This window comes from Oncorhynchus kisutch, unplaced genomic scaffold (genome assembly GCF_002021735.2).
Source record: "Oncorhynchus kisutch isolate 150728-3 unplaced genomic scaffold, Okis_V2 scaffold1200, whole genome shotgun sequence".
NCBI lineage: Eukaryota > Metazoa > Chordata > Actinopteri > Salmoniformes > Salmonidae > Oncorhynchus > Oncorhynchus kisutch.
This window is the reverse complement of record NW_022263145.1, coordinates 56,066-77,431: the sequence shown is the minus strand read 5'-3', so window position 1 is coordinate 77,431 and position 21,366 is coordinate 56,066. Positions and strand designations below refer to the sequence as shown.

Below are 21,366 nucleotides of genomic sequence, written 5' to 3'. Positions count from 1 at the left end.
CCTCTCCACCTACACATAGAATAATATCATTATCCTCCCCACCTACACATAGAATAATATCATTATCCTCCCACCTACCATACATAGAAAATTAATGTATATTCTTCATCCACCCCCTCCCCCACCTACACATAGAGAGTAATATCATTATCCTCCCCACCTACAATAAAATAATATTTTTTCCACCCCTCCCCCACCTACACATAGAATAATATCATTATCCCCCCCCTCCCCACCTACACATAGAATAATATCATTATCACCCCACCCCCCACCCACCCCACCTACACATATAACAATATCATTATCCCCCCCTCCCCACCTACACATAGAATAATATCATTATCCCCCTCCCACCTACACATAGAATAATATCATTATCACCCCACCCACCCCACCTACACATAGAATAATATCATTATCCCCCCTCCCCACCTACACATAGAACAATATCATTATCACCCCTCCCCACCTACACATAGAATAATATCATTATCACCCTCCCCACCTACACATAGAATAATATCATTATCACCCCTCCCCACCTACACATAGAATAATATCATTATCCCCCCTCCCCACCTACACACAGAATAATATCATTATCACCCCTCCCCACCTACACATAGAATAATATCATTACCACCCCCTCCCCACCTACACATAGAATAATATCATTATCCCCCTCCCCACCTACACATAGAACAATATCATTATCCCCCCTCCCCACCTACACATAGAATAATATAATTATCACCCCACCCCACCTACACATAGAATAATATAATTATCCCCCCCCCACCTACACATAGAATAATATCATTATCCCCCCCTCCCACCTACACATAGAATAATATCAATATCACCCCTCCCCACCTTCACATAGAGTAATATAATTATCCACCCCTCCCCACCTTCACATAGAGTAATTTCGTTATCACCCCCCTCCATACCTCCTCATATAATTATTTGATTATCCAACCCCCTCCCCACCTACACATAAAATAATATCATTATCCACGCCCCTGCCCACCTACACATAGAATAATATCATAATAATATCATAATCCACCCCCCTCCCCACCAACACATATACAGTGCCTTGCGAAATTATTCGGCCCCCTTGAACTTTGCGACCTTTTGCCACATTTCAGGCTTCAAACATAAAGATATAAAACTGTATTTTTTTTGTGAAGAATCAACAACTAGTGGGACACAATCATGAAGTGAACAACATTTATTGGATATTTCAAACTTTTTTAACAAATCAAAAACTGAAAAATTGGGCGTGCAAAATTATTCAGCCCCCTTAAGTTAATACTTTGTAGCGCCACCTTTTGCTGCGATTACAGATGTAAGTTGCTTGGGGTATGTCTCTATCAGTTTTGCACATCGAGAGACTGACATTTTTTTCCCATTCCTCCTTGGCAAAACAGCTCGAGCTCAGTGAGGTTGGATGGAGAGCATTTGTGAACAGCAGTTTTCAGTTCTTTCCACAGATTCTCGATGGATTCAGGTCTGGACTTTGACTTGGACATTCTAACACCTGGATATGTTTATTTTTGAACCATTCCATTGTAGATTTTGCTTTATGTTTTGGATCATTGTCTTGTTGGAAGACAAACGTCCGTCCCAGTCTCAGGTCGTTTGCAGACTCCATCAGGTTCTCTTCCAGAATGGTCCTGTATTTGGCTCCATCCATCTTCCCATCAATTTTAACCATCTTCCCTGTCCCTGCTGAAGAAAAGCAGGCCCAAACCATGATGCTGCCACCACCATGTTTGACAGTGGGGATGGTAGTTCAGGGTGATGAGCTGTGTTGCTTTTACGCCAAACATAACATTTTGCATTGTTGCCAAAAAGTTCAATTTTGGTTTCATCTGACCAGAGCACCTTCTTCCACATGTTTGGTGTGTCTCCCAGGTGGCTTGTGGCAAACTTTAAACAACACTTTTTATGGATATCTTTAAGAAATGGCTTTCTTCTTGCCACTCTTCCATGAAGGCCAGATTTGTGCAATATACGACTGATTGTTGTCCTAGGGACAGAGTCTCCCACCTCAGCTGTAGATCTCTGCAGTTCATCCAGAGTGATCATGGGCCTCTTGGCTGCATCTCTGATCAGTCTTCTCCTTGTATGAGCTGAAAGTTTAGAGGGACGGCCAGGTCTTGGTAGATTTGCAGTGGTCTGATACTCCTTCCATTTCAATATCATCGGTGGCACAGTGCTCCTTGGGATGTTTAAAGCTTGGGAAATCTTTTTGTATCCAAATCCGGCTTTAAACTTCTTCACAACAGTATCTCGGACCTGCCTGGTGTGTTCCTTGTTCTTCATGATGCTCTCTGCGCTTTTAACGGACCTCTGAGACTATCACAGTGCAGGTGCATTTATACGGAGACTTGATTACACACAGGTGGATTGTATTTATCATCATTAGTCATTTAGGTCAACATTGGATCATTCAGAGATCCTCACTGAACTTTTGGAGAGAGTTTGCTGCACTGAAAGTAAAGGGGCTGAATAATTTTGCACGCCCAATTTTTCTGTTTTTGATTTGTTAAAAAAGTTTGAAATATCCAATAAATGTCGTTCCACTTCATGATTGTGTCCCACTTGTTGTTGATTCTTCACAAAAAAATACAGTTTTATATCTTTATGTTTGAAGCCTGAAATGTGGCAAAAGGTCGCAAAGTTCAAGCGGGCCGAATACTTTCGCAAGGCACTGTAATAATATCATTATCCATCCCCCTACCTACCTTTAGCCGCACCCCTCATACTACTCCTTCTCTGTTCTGCGGGTGATGTGGAGGTAAACCCAGGCCCTGCATGTCCCCAGACACCCTCATTTGTTGACTTCTGTGATCGAAAATGCCTTGGTTTCATGCATGTCAACATCAGAAGCCTCCTCCCTAAGTTTGTTTTACTCACTGCTTTAGCACACTCTGCGAACCCTGATGTCCTTGCTGTGTCTGAATCCTGACTCAGGAAGGCCACCAAAAATTCAGAGATTTCCATACCCAACTATAACATCTTCCGTCAAGATAGAACTGCCAAAGGGGGAGGAGTTGCAGTTTACTGCAGAGATAGCCTGCAAAGTAATGTCATACTTTCCAGGTCCATACCCAAACAGTTCGAACTACTAATTTTGAAAATGACTCTCTCCAGAAATAAGTCTCTCACGGTTGCCGCCTGCTACCGACCCCCCTCAGCTCCCAGCTGTGCCCTGGACACCATTTGTGAATTGATCGCCCCCCATCTAGCTTCAGAGTTTGTTCTGTTAGGTGACCTAAACTGGGATATGCTTAACACCCCGGCAGTCCTACAATCTAAGCTAGATGCCCTCAATCTCACACAAATCATCAAGGAACCCACCAGGTACAACCCTAATTCTGTAAACAAGGGCACCCTCATAGACGTCATCCTGACCAACTGGCCCTCCAAATACACCTCCGCTGTCTTCAACCAGGATCTCAGCGATCACTGCCTCATTGCCTGTATCCGCTACGGAGCCGCAGTCAAACGACCACCCCTCATCACTGTCAAACGCTCCCTAAAACACTTCTGTGAGCAGGCCTTTCTAATCGACCTGGCCCGGGTATCCTGGAAGGACATTGACCTCATCCCGTCAGTTGAGGATGCCTGGTCATTCTTTAAAAGTAACTTCCTCACCATTTTAGATAAGCATGCTCCGTTCAAAAAATGCAGAACTAAGAACAGATACAGCCCTTGGTTCACTCCAGACCTGACTGCCCTCGACCAGCACAAAAACATCCTGTGGTGGACTGCAATAGCATCGAATAGTCCCCGCGATATGCAACTGTTCAGGGAAGTCAGGAACCAATACACGCAGGAAAGCTAAGGCCAGCTTCTTCAGGCAGAAGTTTGCATCCTGTAGCTCCAACTCCAAAAAGTTCTGGGACACTGTGAAGTCCATGGAGAACAAGAGCACCTCCTCCCAGCTACCCACTGCACTGAGGCTAGGTAACACGGTCACCACCGATAAATCCATGATTATCGAAAACTTCAACAAGCATTTCTCAACGGCTGGCGTTGCCTTCCGCCTGGCTACTCCAACCTCGGCCAACAGCTCCGCCCCCCCCCCACAGCTACTCGCCCAAGCCTCTCCAGGTTCTCCTTTACCCAAATCCAGATATCAGATGTTCTGAAAGAGCTGCAAAACCTGGACCCGTACAAATCAGCTGGGCTTGACAATCTGGACCCTTTATTCCTGAAACTATCCGCCGCCATTGTCGCAACCCCTATTACCAGCCTGTTCAACCTCTCTTTCATATCGTCTGAGATCCCCAAGGATTGGAAAGCTGCCGCAGTCATCCCCCTCTTCAAAGGGGGAGACACCCTGGACCCAAACTGTTACAGACCTATATCCATCCTGCCCTGCCTATCTAAGGTCTTCGAAAGCCAAGTCAACAAACAGGTCACTGACCATCTCGAATCCCACCGTACCTTCTCCGCTGTGCAATCTGGTTTCCGAGCCGGTCACGGGTGCACCTCAGCCACACTCAAGGTACTAAACGATATCATAACCGCCATCGATAAAAGACAGTACTGTGCAGCCGTCTTCATCGACCTTGCCAAGGCTTTCGACTCTGTCAATCACCATATTCTTATCGGCAGACTCAGTAGCCTCGGTTTTTCGGATAACTGTCTGCCCGTCCTTGGACACTGTGCTATCTAACCTCCAAACGAGCTTCAATGCCATACAACACTCCTTCCGTGGCCTCCAACTGCTCTTAAACGCTAGTAAAACCAAATGCATGCTTTTCAACCGATCGCTGCCTGCACCCGCATGCCCGACTAGCATCACCACCCTGGATGGTTCCGACCTTGAATATGTGGACATCTATAAGTACCTAGGTGTCTGGCTAGACTGTAAACTCTCCTTCCAGACTCATATCAAACATCTCCAATCGAAAATCAAATCAAGAGTCGGCTTTCTATTCCGCAACAAAGCCTCCTTCACTCACGCCGCCAAGCTTACCCTAGTAAAACTGATCCTCGACTTTGGCGACGTCATCTACAAAATTGCTTCCAACACTCTACTCAGCAAACTGGATGCAGTTTATCACAGTGCCATCCGTTTTGTCACTAAAGCACCTTATACCACCCACCACTGCGACTTGTATGCTCTAGTCGGCTGGCCCTCGCTACATATTCGTCGCCAGACCCACTGGCTCCAGGTCATCTACAAGTCCATGCTAGGTCCTGAGCTGCCAGAGTATTCCGTCTGTCCTGAGATGCCAGAGTCTCCCGTCTGTCCTGAGCCACCAGAGTCTCCCGTCTGTCCTGAGCCACCAGAGTCTCCCGTCTGTCCTGAGCCGCCAGAGTCTCCTGTCTGTCCTGAGCCGCCAGAGTTTCCCATCAGTCCTGAGCCGCCAGAGTCACCCGTCTGTCCTGAGCCGACCAGAGCCACCAGTCTGTCCTTAGCCGCCAGAGCCGCCAGTCTGTCCTGAGTCGCCAGAGCCGCCAGTCAGCCAGGAACCACCAGAGCCGTCGGTCAGCCAGGAGCTGCCAGAGCCACCGGTCAGCCAGGAGCCGCCAGGGCCGCCAGAAGCTGCCAGAGCCGCCGGTCAGCCAGGAGCCGCCAGAGCCACCATTCAGCCAGGAGCCGCCAGAGCCGCCAGCCAGCCAGGAGCTTCCAGAGCCATCACCCAGCCAGGAGCTGCCAGAGCCGTCAGCCAGCCAGGAGCAGCCAGAGCCGTCAGCCAGCCAGGAGCTGCCAGAGCCGTCAGTCAGCCAGGAGCTTCCAGAGCCATCACCCAGCCAGGAGCTGCCAGAGCCGTCAGCCAGCCAGGAGCAGCCAGAGCCGTCAGCCAGCCAGGAGCTGCCAGAGCCGTCAGTCAGCCAGGAGCTGCCAGAGCCGTCAGTCAGCCAGGAGCTGCCAAAGCTGTCAGTCAGCCAGGAGCCGTCGGAGTCTCCCGCCTGTCCGGCACTGCCGGAATCTCCTGTCCATTCGGGACCCATAGCTAGGGTCCCCAGTCGGAGGTCGGCGGCGAGGGTCGCCACTCGTAAGAGGCCACGGGGGCGGTTGAGGAGGCGGACAAAAACTGTGGTGAAGGGCGTGAGTTGGGATGGGCAGTCTATGTTTGTTTTTCTATGTTGGTTTTTGTGTTCGGCCTAGTATGGTTCTCAATCAGAGGCAGGTGTCGTTAGTTGTCTCTGATTGAGAATTATACTTAGGTAGCCTGGGTTTCACTTTTTTGTTTGTGGGTGTTTGTTTCCTTGTGAGTGTTTGGGCCACACGGTGCTGTTTCGGTTTTGTAGATTTCACGTTTATTATTTTTGTTCCAGCGTTCAGTTGTGTGGTTTTGAATAAATCAATATGGACACTTATCACGCAGCATTTTGGTCCGATCCTTACTCCGCCTCAGACGAAGAGGAGGAAAGTTGTTACACACACTTGAATACTCACCCTTACACTCCCCAGTGAGAGCAGTATAGTTGACAGGCGTTGTGGATCTGAACCCAGGTTGACACTGGCAGAGGTAGCTCCCGATGGTGTTGAGGCAAGTGGCGTTGCTGCCACAAACCTGTGGTGTCTTCTGGCACTCATTGAGATCTGAAGAGATAAGGACATATGGTGATAGAGCTGTGACTCACTAAACTCTCATCCAGTGATTCCCTAACCCCTCCTCCAGTGATTCCCTAATCTCTCCTCCAGTGATTCCCTAACCTCTCCTCCAGTGATTCCCTAACCTCTCCTCCAGTGATTCCCTAATCTCTCCTCCAGTGATTCCCTAACCTCTCCTCCAGTGATTCCCTAATCTCTCCTCCAGTGATTCCCTAATCTCTCCTCCAGTGATTCCCTAACCTCTCCTCCAGTGATTCCCTAACCTCTCCTCCAGTGATTCCCTAACCTCTCCTCCAGTGATTCCCTAACCTCTCCTCCAGTGATTCCCTAACCTCTCCTCCAGTGATTCCCTAACCTCTCCTCCAGTGACTCAAGACAGTCCATGTATTTTATGTATTTCAGAACTAAAGCAGCTGAAATAAGGAATGAGAGGCTTTATGATCAGGTTACCATTTGGATCAGCTGTGGTGATGTGGTACATCAAAGCAGGGGACTGTCTGGGGGTTCAAGGGGAGAGGTTGGGGAATCACTGCTCCACAAATATGGCACAGAACAGAGAAGATAAGATTGCAAAAACAAGCTAAACTGAGACCCGAGCCTCACATACGCTGTTGCTGTTTCTGATACATAAATACATAAAATCACAATGACACAATTTTTAGAGAATAATATCATTATCCACCCCTCCACACCTACACATAGAATAATATAATTATCCACCCCCCTCCCCACCTACACATAGAATGATATCATTATCCACCCCCCTCCCCACCTACACATAGAATTATACCATTGTCCACCCCCCTCTACTAACAGCTAGCTTGTTTAGCCCCGGTCTGTAACTGCTAGCTGTTTAGCCCGGCCTACTAACTGTTAGCTTGTTAGCACAGGCCTGCTAACTGTCTGAATCGCCGTGTCCCCAGCTAGCCCGACCACTCACCGGACCCATACGATTCCGTAACACCCAATGTGATACGGAATCGCTATTATTTTTTCATTTTTAGAACACATTCAAAAACCTCCAGAAGCTAACCAGCTAGTCATTGTTAGCCACTGCTAGCGGCTTTTACCATTTTTTATTTTTTTTTGCCTGGATAACTGTCTCTCCACAACAACGCTGGATTCCTGCCGTAATCCCTGGACCACTACTTCTGATCTTCACAGCTAGCTTGCACCCAGTACCGAAGCTATCCCTGAGGCCCACTTCCCGGCCTACTCAGCTGTACACCCGAGCCACACACGAGCCACCGGACCCTTGCTGTAAACTTGGCTACATAGCTGATGCCTGCTGGACATTGTGATCACTTGGCTACATAGCTGATGCCTGCTGGACTGTCCATTAATCACGGTACTCCATTCTGTTTGTTTATGTTTTATCTGTCGGCCCCAGCCGCACTCTGTGTGTAGTTAATCCGACCCTCTCTGCCGAGTCAACGCCATTTTACCTGCTGTTGTTGTGCTAGCTGATTAGCTGTTTTTGTCTAACCTGGTGTTTTAGCTAGCTCTCCCAATCTACACCTGCGATTACTTTATGCCTCGCTGTATGTCTCTCTCAAATGTCAATATGCCTTGTATACTGTTGTTCAGGTTAGTTATCATTGTTTTAGTTTACAATGGAGCCCCTAGTTCCACTCTTCATACCTCTGATACCTCCTTTGTCCCACCTCCCACACATGCAGTGACCTCACCCATTACAACCAGCATGTCCAGAGATACAACCTCTCTTATCATCACTCAGTGCCTGGGCTTACCTCCGCTGCACCCGCACCCCACCATAGCCCTGTCTGCGCATTATGCTCTGAATATATTCTACTATGCCCAGAAATCTGCTCCTTTTATTCTTTGTCCCCAACGCTTTAGGCGACCTGTTTTGATAGCCTTTAGCCGCACCCTCATACTACTCCTCCTCTGATGTGGAGGTAAACCCAGGCCCTGCATGTCCCCAGGCACCCTCATTCGTTGACTTATGTGATCGAAAAAGCCTTGGTTTCATTGCATGTCAACATCAGAAGCCTTCTCCCTAAGTTTGTTTTACTCACTGCTTTAGCACACTCTGCGAACCCTGATGTCCTTGCCGTGCCTGAATCCTGGCTCAGGAAGGCCACCAAAAATTCTGAGATTTCCATACCCAACTATACAATTTTCCGTCAAAGTAGAACTGCCAAAGGGGGAGGAGTTGCAGTCTACTGCAGAGATAGCCTGCAAAGTAATGTCAAACTTTCCAGGTCCATACCCAAACAGTTCGAACTACTAATTAAAAAAATTACTCTCTCCAGAAATAAGTCTCTCACTGTTGCTGCCTGCTACCGACCCCCCTCAGCTCCCAGCTGTGCCCTGGACACCATTTGTGAATTGATCGCCCCCCATCTAGCTTCAGAGTTTGTTCTGTTAGGTGACCTAAACTGGGATATGCTTAACACCCCGGCAGTCCTACAATCTAAGCTAGATGCCCTCAATCTCACACAAATCATCAAGGAACCCACCAGGTACAACCCTAATTCTGTAAACAAGGGCACCCTCATAGACGTCATCCTGACCAACTGGCCCTCCAAATACACCTCCGCTGTCTTCAACCAGGATCTCAGCGATCACTGCCTCATTGCCTGTATCCGCTACGGATCCGCAGTCAAACGACCACCCCTCATCACTGTCAAACGCTCCCTAAAACACTTCTGCGAGCAGGCCTTTCTAATCGACCTGGCCAGGGTATCCTGGAAGGATATTGACCTCATCCCGTCAGTTGAGGATGCCTGGTCATTCTTTAAAAGTAACTTCCCCACCATTTTAGATAAGCATGCTCTGTTCAAAAAATGCAGAACTAAGAACAGATACAGCCCTTGGTTCACTCCAGACCTGACTGCCCTTGACCAGCACAAAAACATCCTGTGGCGGACTGCAATAGCATCGAATAGTTCCCGCAATATGCAACTGTTCAGGGAAGTCAGGAACCAATACAAGCAGTCAGTCAGGAAAGCCAAGGCCAGCTTCTTCAGGCAGAAATTTGCATCCTGTAGCTCTAACTCCAAAAAGTTCTGAGACACTGTAAAGTCCATGGACAACAAGAGCACCTCCTCCCAGCTGCCCACTGCACTGAGGCTAGGTAACACGGTCACCACCGATAAATCCATGATTATCGAAAACTTCAACAAGCATTTCTCAATGGATGGCCATGCCTTCCTCCTGGCTACTCCAACCTCGGCCAACAGCTCCGCCTCCCCCGCAGCTACTCGCCTAAGCCTCTCCAGGTTCTCCTTTACCCAAATTCAGATAGCAGATGTTCTGAAAGAGCTGCAAAACCTGGACCCGTACAAATCAGCTGGGCTTGACAATCTGGACCCTCTATTTCTGAAACTATCCACCGCCATTGTCGCAACCCCTATTACCAGCCTGTTCAACCTCTCTTTCATATCATCTGAGATCCCCAAGGATTGGAAAGCTGCCGCAGTCATCCCCCTCTTCAAAGGGGGAGACACCCTGGACCCAAACTGTTACAGACCTATATCCATCCTGCCCTGCCTATCTAAGGTCTTCGAAAGCCAAGTCAACAAACAGGTCATTGACCATCTCGAATCCCACCGTACCTTCTCCGCTGTGCAATCTGGTTTCCGAGCCGGTCACGGGTGCACCTCAGCCACGCTCAAGGTACTAAACAATATCATAACCGCCATCGATAAAAGACAGTACTGTGCAGCCGTCTTCATCGACCTTGCCAAGGCTTTCGACTCTGTCAATCACCATATTCTTATCGGCAGACTCCGTAGCCTCGGTTTTTTCTAATGACTGCCTTGCCTGGTTCACCAACTACTTTGCAGACAGAGTTCAGTGTGTCAAATTGGAGGGCATGTTGTCCGGTCCTCTGGCAGTCTCTATGGGGGCCACATATTATTCTATGTGTAGGTGGGGAGGGGGGTGGATAATAATATTATTCTATGTGTAGGTGGGGAGGGGTGGATAATGATATTATTCTATGTGTAGGTGGAGAGGGTTGGATAATGATATTATTCTATGTGCAGGTGGGGAGGGGGGATAATTATATTATTCTATGTGTAGGTGGGGAGGGGAGGGGGGATAATGATATTTTTTATTTTACCTTTATTTAACCAGGTAGGCTAGTTGAGAACAAGTTCTCATTTACAACTGCGACCTGGTCAAGATAAAGCATAGCTGTTACGGTTTTCTTCCGTCGAAGGAGAGTCGGACCAAAATGCAGCGTGGTAATTTCCATGCGGTGAAGGAGAGGAGGACCAAAACGCAGCGTGGTTATTCTGATACATGTTTAATAAAGATGAAACACGAACAGTACAAAAACAATAAACGTAACGTGAAAACCTATACAGCCTATCTGGTTACAACAAACACAGAGACAGGAACAATCACCCACCAAACACTCAAAGAATATGGCTGCCTAAATATGGTTCCCAATCAGAGACAACGATAAACACCTGCCTCTGATTGAGAACCACTCCAGACAGCCATAGACTATGCTAGATAACCCCACTAAGCCACAATCCCAATACCTACGAAAACCCCAAGACAAAACACACCACATAAATAAACCCATGTCACACCCTGGCCTGACCAAAATATTAAAGAAAACACCAAATACTAAGACCAGGGCGTGACACTGTGTACAATTTAATGCTACCTCTTCAGACAACAACATTTTCCCTCACTTTCCCTCCTTGTATTACACTGTGATAACTAATGTTAAAATTGTTCAAATGGCTTTTAACACGTTGTTTTTCAAAATAAAAGCCTGAAACCAGACAAACTATTTACTGTACAACAAAATATTACCACCAATATTCTTAATAGAAATGTCAAAGACAAATGTCACATAGAATAACAACACACTGTTAATAGCAGTGTGAACAGACAACACAGAGTTACACATGGAGTAAACAATTAACAAGTCAATAACACAGTAGAAAACAAAGGGGGAGTCTATATACAATGTGTGCAAAAGGCATGAGGAGGTAGGCAAATCATTAAAATGTTGTGATAAATGAGTGATAAATGATCAGAAAAGTAAATAAATAAAAACAGTATGGGGATGAGGTATGTAAATTGGGTGGGCTGTTTACCGATAGACTATGTACAGCTGCAGCGATCGGTTAGCTGCTCAGATAGCAGATGTTTGAAATTGGTGAGGGAGATAAAAGTATCCTCCCCTCCCCACCTACACACAGAGTAATATCATTATCCCCCCTCTCCACCTACACATAGAATAATATAATTATCCCCCCTCCCCACCTACACATAGAATAATATCATTATCACCCCCCCTCCCCTCCCCACCTACACATATAAAAATATCATTATCCCCCCCGCCTCCCCACCTACACATAGAATAATAATAATATTATCCCCCCCCCCCCCCACCTCCCCACCTACACATAGAATAATAATAATATTATCCCCCCCCCCCCCCCCACCTCCCCACCTATACATAGAATAGTATCATTATCCGCTCTCCTCCCCCCTCCCCACCTACACATAGAGGAATGTCATTATCCCCCCCCCCCCCCCCCCCCCCCCCCCACACACACACACACACAAACAACCAACACACACACACACTCAGACATGTGAATACTCACCGTTACACTCTCCAGCGAGAGGAGTAAACTTGAAAGATGTTGTGGATCTGAACCCAGGTAGACACTGACAGTAGAAGCTCCCCTGTGTGTTGTAACATGCAGCTTTACTTCCACAGGGTGGGGTACTGTCCTTCTCTTTACACTCATCTATATCAACACATTGCTGTCTCCCTTTGGCTTTGAAGCCCAGGCCGCAAACTCTGGCCTCTAGGTTCCCCAGAAGAGTGAAATGAAGACCTGTGAGGAGAGACAGAGAGACAGAGAGACAGAGAGACAGAGAGACAGAGCGAGACAGAGCGAGACAGAGAGAGACAGAGCGAGACAGAGAGAGACAGAGAGACAGAGAGACAGAGAAACAGAGAGACAGAGAGACAGAGAGACAGAGAGAGACAGAGAGAGACAGAGAGAGACAGAGAGAGACAGAGAAACAGAGAGAGTTATTCACCAGTTTCCTACTAGCCCAGCCTCGGGTTAGCGTCATTCCCATCCCTGTCAACACCACAGCATTCTGGACCTCGTTGGGATGCAATTATTTTTATTACTTTTATCAACAATTTGTTGATCCCAAATGGCACTCTGTTCCATAGGCTAGTGCATTATAAAAACATGGGTATAATCACTAGGAAAATATTTGTAAACACAGGGCGTAATGAACAAATGAACAAACAAACAAATGAACGAACAAACAAATGCCCCAAACAGGGGGACTTAAACTGTCCAGAAAAAAAACACAAAATGGGAAAACATAAAACCCATAGACGTGCACACAAGTACACCAAACAGACGGTCACAATAATTAATCCCGCACAAGGAACCCTGCGGGCCGGCTGACTAATAAAGCCTTACTACTAACTACCTAATTCAAAACAGGTGCACTCAATAAACACATAAGGAGAGGGAGGAAATAATCAGTGGCAGCTAGTAGGCCGGCGACGACGACCGCCGAGCGCCACCCGAACGGGAAGAGGAGTGTCCTTCGGTCGGAGTCATGACAATACTTTTTTTTTTCTTTTTTTTACTAGTTATTAAACTGAAGAATAGTAGGTTACTAGCTAGGTTACTAAACTGAAGTATAGTAGAGAAGACAGAGATATTATAACTAGGTTACTAAACTGAAGTATAGGAGAGAAAACAGAGATATTATAACTAGGTTACTAAACTGAAGTACAGGAGAGAAGACAGATATATTATAACTAGGTTACTAAACTGAAGTATAGGAGAGAAAACAGAGATATTATAACTAGGTTACTAAACTGAAGTATAGGAGAGAAAACAGAGATATTATAACTAGGTTACTAAAATGAAGTATAGGAGAGAAGACAGAGATATTATAACTAGGTTACTAAACGTAAAGGGGAATATCACTCAAAAACTATCTTTTGGTATTTGTTTCATTATGTTTTGCATGTCAGCAGTAAAGTTGTTAAGATATTGGACTTTAAGAAGAAAAGTGTCTCGGCCACTTCATCATGATAATGTATATACATCACTGAACACAGAGTGAGTCATTCCAAATTGTTATGTGACTAAATAAGCACATTCTTAGTGCTGAACTTATTTAGGCTTGACATAACAAAGGGGTTGATTTCTTATTGACTCAAGACATTTCAGCTTTTCATTTCAACATATACACACACACACACACACACACACACACACACACACACACACACACACGCACACGCACTTGCACACTCACACACACAGAAGCTCTCTCTCTCCCTCTCCCACCCCTCCCCGCTTGATCTCTCTCTCTCCCCCTCTCTCACCCCTCCCCACTTGATCTGTCTCTCTCCCTCTCTCTCACCCCTCCCCACTTGATCTGTCTCTCTCCCTCTCTCACCCCTCTCCACTATCTCTCTCTCTCCCCCTCTCTCACCCTTCCACGCTTGATCTCTCTCTCTCCCTCTCCCCTCTGTCATATTATGGTAATATACTGTGTTGTAATGATGTGCAAATAGTTAAAGTACAAAAGGGAAAATAAAAAAACATGTATATAGGTTGTATTTACAATGGTGTTTGTTATTCACTGGTTGCATTTTCTTTTGGCAACAGGTCACAAATCTTGCTGCTGTCACGACTTTCACCGAGTCGGTCCCTCTCCTTGTTCGGGCGGTCGGCGTCGCCGGTCTTCTAGCCATCGTCGATCCACTTTCCATTTTCCATTTGTTTTGTCTTGTTTTCCTACACACCTGGTTCTCATTCCCCTCATTAAGTGTTGTGCATTTAACCCTCTGTTCCCCCCATGTCTTTGTGTGGTCTTGTTTGTTGTAAGTGCTTGTGCACATGTTGACTGGTGCGCGTCGGGTTTTGTACCCATGTTGGTTATTTCTTGATGCCGTTGGTTTTGAAATGAAACTGCTCCGAGGGTAATATGTGTCTCTAATATGGCCGTACATTGGGCAGGAGGTTAGGAAGTGCAGCTCAGTTTCCACCTCATTTTGTGGGCAATGTGCACATATCCTGTCCTCTCTTGAGAGCCAGGTCTGCTTTCGGCGGAATTTCTCAATAGCAAGGCTATGCTCACGAAGTCAAGGTGAAGAAGTAGAGAAATCTGTCCTCGTATCAGACCTGGGTTCAAATACTGTTTAAAACATTTCAGATCCTTTCATTTCTAGCCGGTCTGAAGTGCTGTATGGGCAGGGTTTGTACGGTAGACACTATTCCATTGGTTCAATTACGCCAGGCAAACTCAACAAAGCCCAGATTAACTGTTTGCAATATATATCGAGTAGTATTTGAACCCAGCTCTGACTAATTCAGGGACTCTCCAAATAGCCAACTAGTGTCAGTCCTGTTACTGTGTTTTTTCCTGGAAACAGTGATATTCTGACAGTAATAAATAACATAGTACTACATCCATAACATCCATAACACAACTAATTGAACATAGTACTACATCCATAACATCCATAACATAACTACCTGAACATAGTACTACATCAATTATCATCAATCTACCCACAATACCCCATTATGACAAAGCAAAAAACTGCTTTTTAGAATGTTATAGCATTTATTTTCAACAAAAAAAAAAATATCACATTATCATAAGTATTCAGACCCTTTACTCAGTAATGTGTTGAAGCACATTTGGCAGTGATTACAGCCTTGAGTCTTCTTGGATATGACACTACAAGCTTGGCACACCTGTATTTGGAGAGTTTCTCCCATTCTTCTCTGCAGATCCAATCAAGATCTTTCGGGTTGGATTGGAAGTGTCGCTGCACAGCTATTTTCAGGCCTCTCCAGAGATGTTCGATCGAGTTCAAGTCCAGGCTCTGGCTGGGCCACTCAAGGACATTCAGAGGCTTGTTCCGAAGCCACTCCTGCATTGTCTTGGCTGTGTGCTTAGTGTTGTTGTCCTGTTGGAAGGTGAACCTTTGCCCCAGTCTGATATTCTATGCACTCTGGAGCAGGTTTTCATCAAGGATCTATCTGTACTTTGCTCCATTCATCTTTTCCTCGATCCTGACTAGTCTCCCAGTCCCTGCCACTGAACAACATCCCCACAGCATGATGCTGCCACCACCATGCTTCACCTTAGGGTTGGTGCCAGGTTTCAAAGAGTCCAAGCTTGGTTTCACCAGACCAGAGAATCTTGTTCCTCAATATCTGAGAGTCTTAAGGTGCATTTTGGCAAACTCCAATGGGCTGTCATGTGCCTTTTACTCAGGAGTGGCTTCCATCTGGCCACTCTACCATGAAGTCCCGATTGGTGGAGTGCTGCAGAGATATTTGTCCTTCTGGAAGGTTCTCCCATCTCCACAGAGGAACTCTGGAGCTCTGTCAGAGTGACCATCGTGTTCATGGTCACCTCCTTGACCAAGGCCCTTTTTCCACGATTGCTCAGTTTGGCAGGGCGGCCAGCTCTAGGAAGAGTCTTGGTGATTCCAAACGTATTCCATTTAAGAATGATGGAGGCCACTGTGTTCTTGAGGACCTTCAATGCTCCAGACATGTTTTGGTTCCCTTCCCCAGATCTGTGCCTCGACACAATCCTGTCTCAGAGCTCTACTATTATTAATACAATTCCTTCCACCTCATTGCTTGGTTTTTGCCCAACTGTGGGACCTTATATAGACAAGTGTGTGTCTTTCCAAGTCATGTCCAATCAAATGAATTTACCACAGGTGGACTCCAATCAAGTTGTAGAAACACCTCAAGGATGATCAATGGAAACAGGATGCACCTGAGCTCAATTTCGAGTCTCATAGCAAAGGGTCTGAATACTTGTTTAAATAAGGTATTTCTGTGTTTCACTTTTAATGCATTTGGAGAAAAAAAACTAAAAAACCTTTAGCCTTGTCGTTATGGGGTATTGTGTGTAGATTGACAAGGGGGAACGAATTATTCATTCCATTTTATAGTTAGGCTGTAACAAAACAAATGATGGAAAAAAGTCAAGGGGTCTGAATACTTTCCGAATGCACTACAGTATACACACTAAAATACACACTACACAATATACACACGACACAATATACACACTACAGTATACACACTAAAATACACATTACACAATATACGCACTACACAATATACACACTACACAATATACACACTACAGTATAAACACTGTCTAAACACACAAAAACTGTCTATACACACTAAAACTGTCAAGAAACTACACTGAACAGAAATATAAATGCAACATGTAAAGTGTTGGTCCCAAGTTGCATGAAATTAAATAAAATATCAAAGAAATGTCTATCACTTGTTTTTCACAAATTTGTTTACATCCCTGTTAGTGAGCGTTTCTCCTTTGCCCCGATAATCTACCTGAAAGGTGTGGCATGTTAAGAAGCTGATCAAACAGCATGACCATTACACAGGTGCACCTTGTGCAGGTGACAATAAAAGGCAATTCTAAAATGTCCAGTTTTGTCACACAACACAATGCCATAGATTTCTCAAGTTTTGAGGGAGTGTGTAATTGGCATGAGGACTTGAGGAATGTCCACCAGAGCTGATGCCAGAGAATGTAATCTTCATTTCTCTATTATAAGCCTCCAACATAGTTTTATAGAATTTGGCAGTACGTCCAACAAGCCTAACAACCACAGACTACATGTATGACGTCATGTTAGGGAGTGGTTTGCTGATGTCAACATTGTGAACACAGTGCGCCATGGTGGCGGTGGGGTTATGTTATGTACCTTGTGAACACAGTGCCCCATGGTGGCGGTGGGGTTATGTTATGTACCTTGTGAACACAGTGCCCCATGGTGGCGGTGGGGTTATGTTATGTACCTTGTGAACACAGTGCCCCATGGTGGCGGTGTGGTTATGTTATGTACCTTGTGAACACAGTGCCCCATGGTGGCGGTGGGATTATGTTATGTACCTTGTGAACACAGTGCCCCATGGTGGCGGTGGGGTTATGTTATGTACCTTGTGAACACAGTGCCCCATGGTGGCGGTGGGGTTATGTTATGTACCTTGCGAACACAGTGCCCCATGGTGGCGGTGGGGTTATGTTATGGGCAGTCATAAGATCGGGATGACGAACGCAATTGCATTTTATTGGTGGCCACTTGAATACACAGAGGTACATTGATGAGATCCTGAAGCCTATTGTCGTGCCATTCATCCGCCGCCATCACCTCCTGTTTCAGAATGAAGATGCACTGCCCCATGTTGCAAGGAACTATACTGAAAATGTCCCTGTTGTTCCATGGCCTGCATACTCACCAGGCATGTCACTCATTGAGCATGTTTGGGATGCTCTGGATCGTGTTTGTTCAGTATACAGTGGGGCAAAAAAGTATTTAGTCAGCCACCAATTGTGCAAGTTCTCCCACTTAAAAAGATGAGAGAGGCCTGTAATTTTCATCCAAGGTACACTTCAACTATGACAGACAAAATGAGAAAAAGAAATCCAGAAAATCACATTGTAGGATTTTTTATTAATTTATTTGCAAATTATGGTAGAAAATAAGTATTTGGTCACCTACAAACAAGCAAGATTTCTGGCTCTCACAGACCTGTAACTTCTTCTTCAAGAGGCTCCTCTGTCCTCCACTCGTTACCTGTATTAATGGCACCTGTTTGAACTTGTTATCAGTATAAAAGACACCTGTCCACAATCTCAAACAGTCACACTCCAAACTCCACTATGGCCAAGACCTAAGAGCTGTCAAAGGACACCAGAAACAAAATTGTAGACCTGCACCAGGCTGGGAAGACTGAATCTGCAATAGGTAAGCAGCTTGGTTCGAAGCAATCAACTGTGGGAGCAATTATTAGGAAATGGAAGACATACAAGGCCACTGATAATCTCCCTCGATCTGGGGCCCCACGCAAGATCTCACCCCGTGGGGTCAAAATGATCACAAGAATGGTGAGCAAATATCCCAGAACCACACGGGGGGACCTAGTGAATGACCTGCAGAGAGCTGGGACCAAAGTATCAAAGCCTACCATCAGTAACACACTACGCCACCAGGGACTCAAATCCTGCAGTGCCAGACATTTAAGTCAGTTAAGAACAAATTCTTATTTTCAATGACGGCCTAGGAACAGTGGGTTAACTGCCTGTTCAAGGGCAGAACGACAGATTTTGTACCTTGTCAGCTCGGGGATTTGAACTTGCAACCTTTCGCTTACTAGTCCAATGCTCTAACCACTAGGCTACACTGCCGCCTCCCCCTGCTTAAGACAGTACATGTCCAGGCCCGTCTGAAGTTTGCTAGAGAGCATTTGGATGATCCAGAAGAAGATTGGGAGAATGTCATATGGTCAGATGAAACCAAAATATAACCTTTTGGTAAAAACTCAACTCGTCGTGTTTGGAGGACAAAGAATGCTGAGTTGCATCCAAAGAACACCATACCTACTGTGAAGCATGGGGGTGGAAACATCATGCTTTGGGGCTGTTTTTCTGCAAAGGGACCAGGAAGACTGATCCGTGTAAAGGAAAGAATGAATGGGGCCATGTATCGTGAGATTTTGAGTGAAAACCTTCCATCAGCAAGGGCATTGAAGATGAAACGTGGCTGGGTCTTTCAGCATGACAATGATTCCAAACACACTGCCCGGGCAACGAAGGTGTGGCTTCGTAAGAAGCATTTCAAGGTCTTGGAGTGGCCTAGCCAGTCTCCAGATCTCAACCCCATAGAAAATCTTTGGAGGGAGTTGAAAGTCCGTGTTGCCCATCAAAAACCCCAAAACATCACTGCTCTAGAGGAGATCTGCATGGAGGAATGGGCCAAAATACCAGCAACAGTGTGTGAAAACCTTGTGAAGACTTACAGAAAAAGTATGACCTCTGTCATTGCCAACAAAGGGTATATAACAAAGTATTGAGATAAACTTTTGTTATTGACCAAATACTTATTTTCCAACATAATTTGCAAATAAATTAATAAAAATCCTACAATGTGATATTCTGGATTTCTTTTTCTCATTTTGTCTGTCATAGTTGAAGTGTACCTATGATGAAAATTACAGGCCTCTCTCATCTTTTTAAGTGGGAGAATTTGCACAATTGGTGGCTGACTAAATACTTTTTTGCCCCACTGTATAATTGTAGATAGTCTTTTAGTTTATACATGTCTTAGATAGGGTTGTAACATTCATTCTATATCCATGGTTGGTAAATGGTTGGTAAATGGTTGGAATATTCTGTAGCCATTCAACTATAACTGACAATGATTTATGAAATACCACCTTTCTATGTATTTGTCACACACACACACACACACACACACACACGCACACACACACACACACACACACACACACACACACACACACACACACACACACACACACACACACACACACACACACACACACACACACACACACACACACACACACACCCAAACACCCAAACACCCAAACACCCAAACACAAGATAGTCAAGTTCCAAAGATATACAAGGTTATACTCACCCAGAACAAGTAGAAGAGTTCTGGACCCCATCTCAGAGACAGACTGGTATTATGACAACTAGTAGGATCCTAATAAAACTAGCCTCGTCAGAATAATCAGTCTGAGATTACAGTTTTACTGTTGAGTTCAGATTGAAGAAAACCCAAGTTTAACAAGGTTTTTATTCTGTATGATCAGTGGTGATAACATGAACAGAAGAAAAAAAAAATATTCCCTCTCTTTTGGTGAGACAACTCTCAGTGTGGGCCACACGGAGATAGAAAACAACTATTTTGCTCTCCTCTCCTCTACCTCTTTCTGTTAGAGAACGCCTCTTCTCTCTCTTGTTCACACTCTTCCCCCTTTCTCTCTGTTTCACCCTTATCTCTCCCTCTCAATCTCCTTGTTCTCTTTTTCTGTTTCACCTCTTCTTCTCCCCCCTCCCCCTCTCTCTGTTTTTCACCTTATCTCTCCCTCTCTATCCTTCCTCTCTCTCTCTCTCTCTCTCTCTCTCTCTCTCTCTCTCTCTCTCTCTCTATCTATCCTTCCTCTCCCTCTCTTTCTTTCTTTCTTTCTTTCTTTCTTTCTTTCTTTCTTTCTTTCTTTCTTTCTTTCTTTCTTTCTTTCTTTCTTTCTTTCTTTCTTTCTTTCTTTCTTTCTTTCTTTCTTTCTTTCTCTCTCTCTCTCTCTCTCTCTCTCTCTCTCTCTCTCTCTCTCTCTCTCTCTTTATCGATGCAGCCTGTTACCAACCCTTAGTAAACTTTTAGACCAATCAGCCTGTTACCAACCCTTAGTAAACTTTTAGACCAATCAGCCTGTCACCAACCCTTAGTAAACTTTTAGAAAAAATGGTGTTGGACCAGATACAATGCATTTTTACAGTAAACAAATTGACAACAGACTTTCAGCACTTACAGGGAAGAACATCCAATAACCACAGCACTTGCACAAATTACTGATTGGCTGAGAGAAATTGATGATCGAAAGATTGTAGGGGCTGTTTTGTTAGACTTCAGTGCAGCTTTTGACATTATCGATCATAGCCTGCTGTTGGAATAACACATGTTGTGGCTTTACACCCCCTGCTATAGTGTGGATAAAGAGTTACCTGTCCAACAGAACACAGAGGGTGTTGTGGCTTTACACCCCCTGCTATAGTGTGGATAAAGAGTTACCTGTCCAACAGAACACAGAGGGTGTTGTGGCTTTACACCCCCTGCTATAGTGTGGATAAAGAGTTACCTGTCCAACAGAACACAGAGGGTGTTGTGGCTTTACACCCCCTGCTATAGTGTGGAT

General features: G+C 45.3%; 1 protein-coding gene across 1 annotated transcript; it reads right to left on the bottom strand.

Annotated features, from left to right (window-relative positions):
* Nucleotides 1-6,162: 6,162 nt before the first annotated feature.
* On the bottom strand, nucleotides 6,163-20,439 carry LOC116365203 (adhesion G protein-coupled receptor E2-like). Its single transcript, XM_031817918.1, has 3 exons — nucleotides 20,088-20,439; nucleotides 12,190-12,426; nucleotides 6,163-6,577 (listed from the first exon to the last, which is right to left on the bottom strand). The coding sequence occupies exons 1-3, from the start codon at nucleotides 20,116-20,118 to the stop codon at nucleotides 6,336-6,338; spliced, it is 510 nt and encodes a 169-aa protein (XP_031673778.1). The 5' UTR covers nucleotides 20,119-20,439; the 3' UTR covers nucleotides 6,163-6,335.
* Nucleotides 20,440-21,366: the final 927 nt, after the last annotated feature.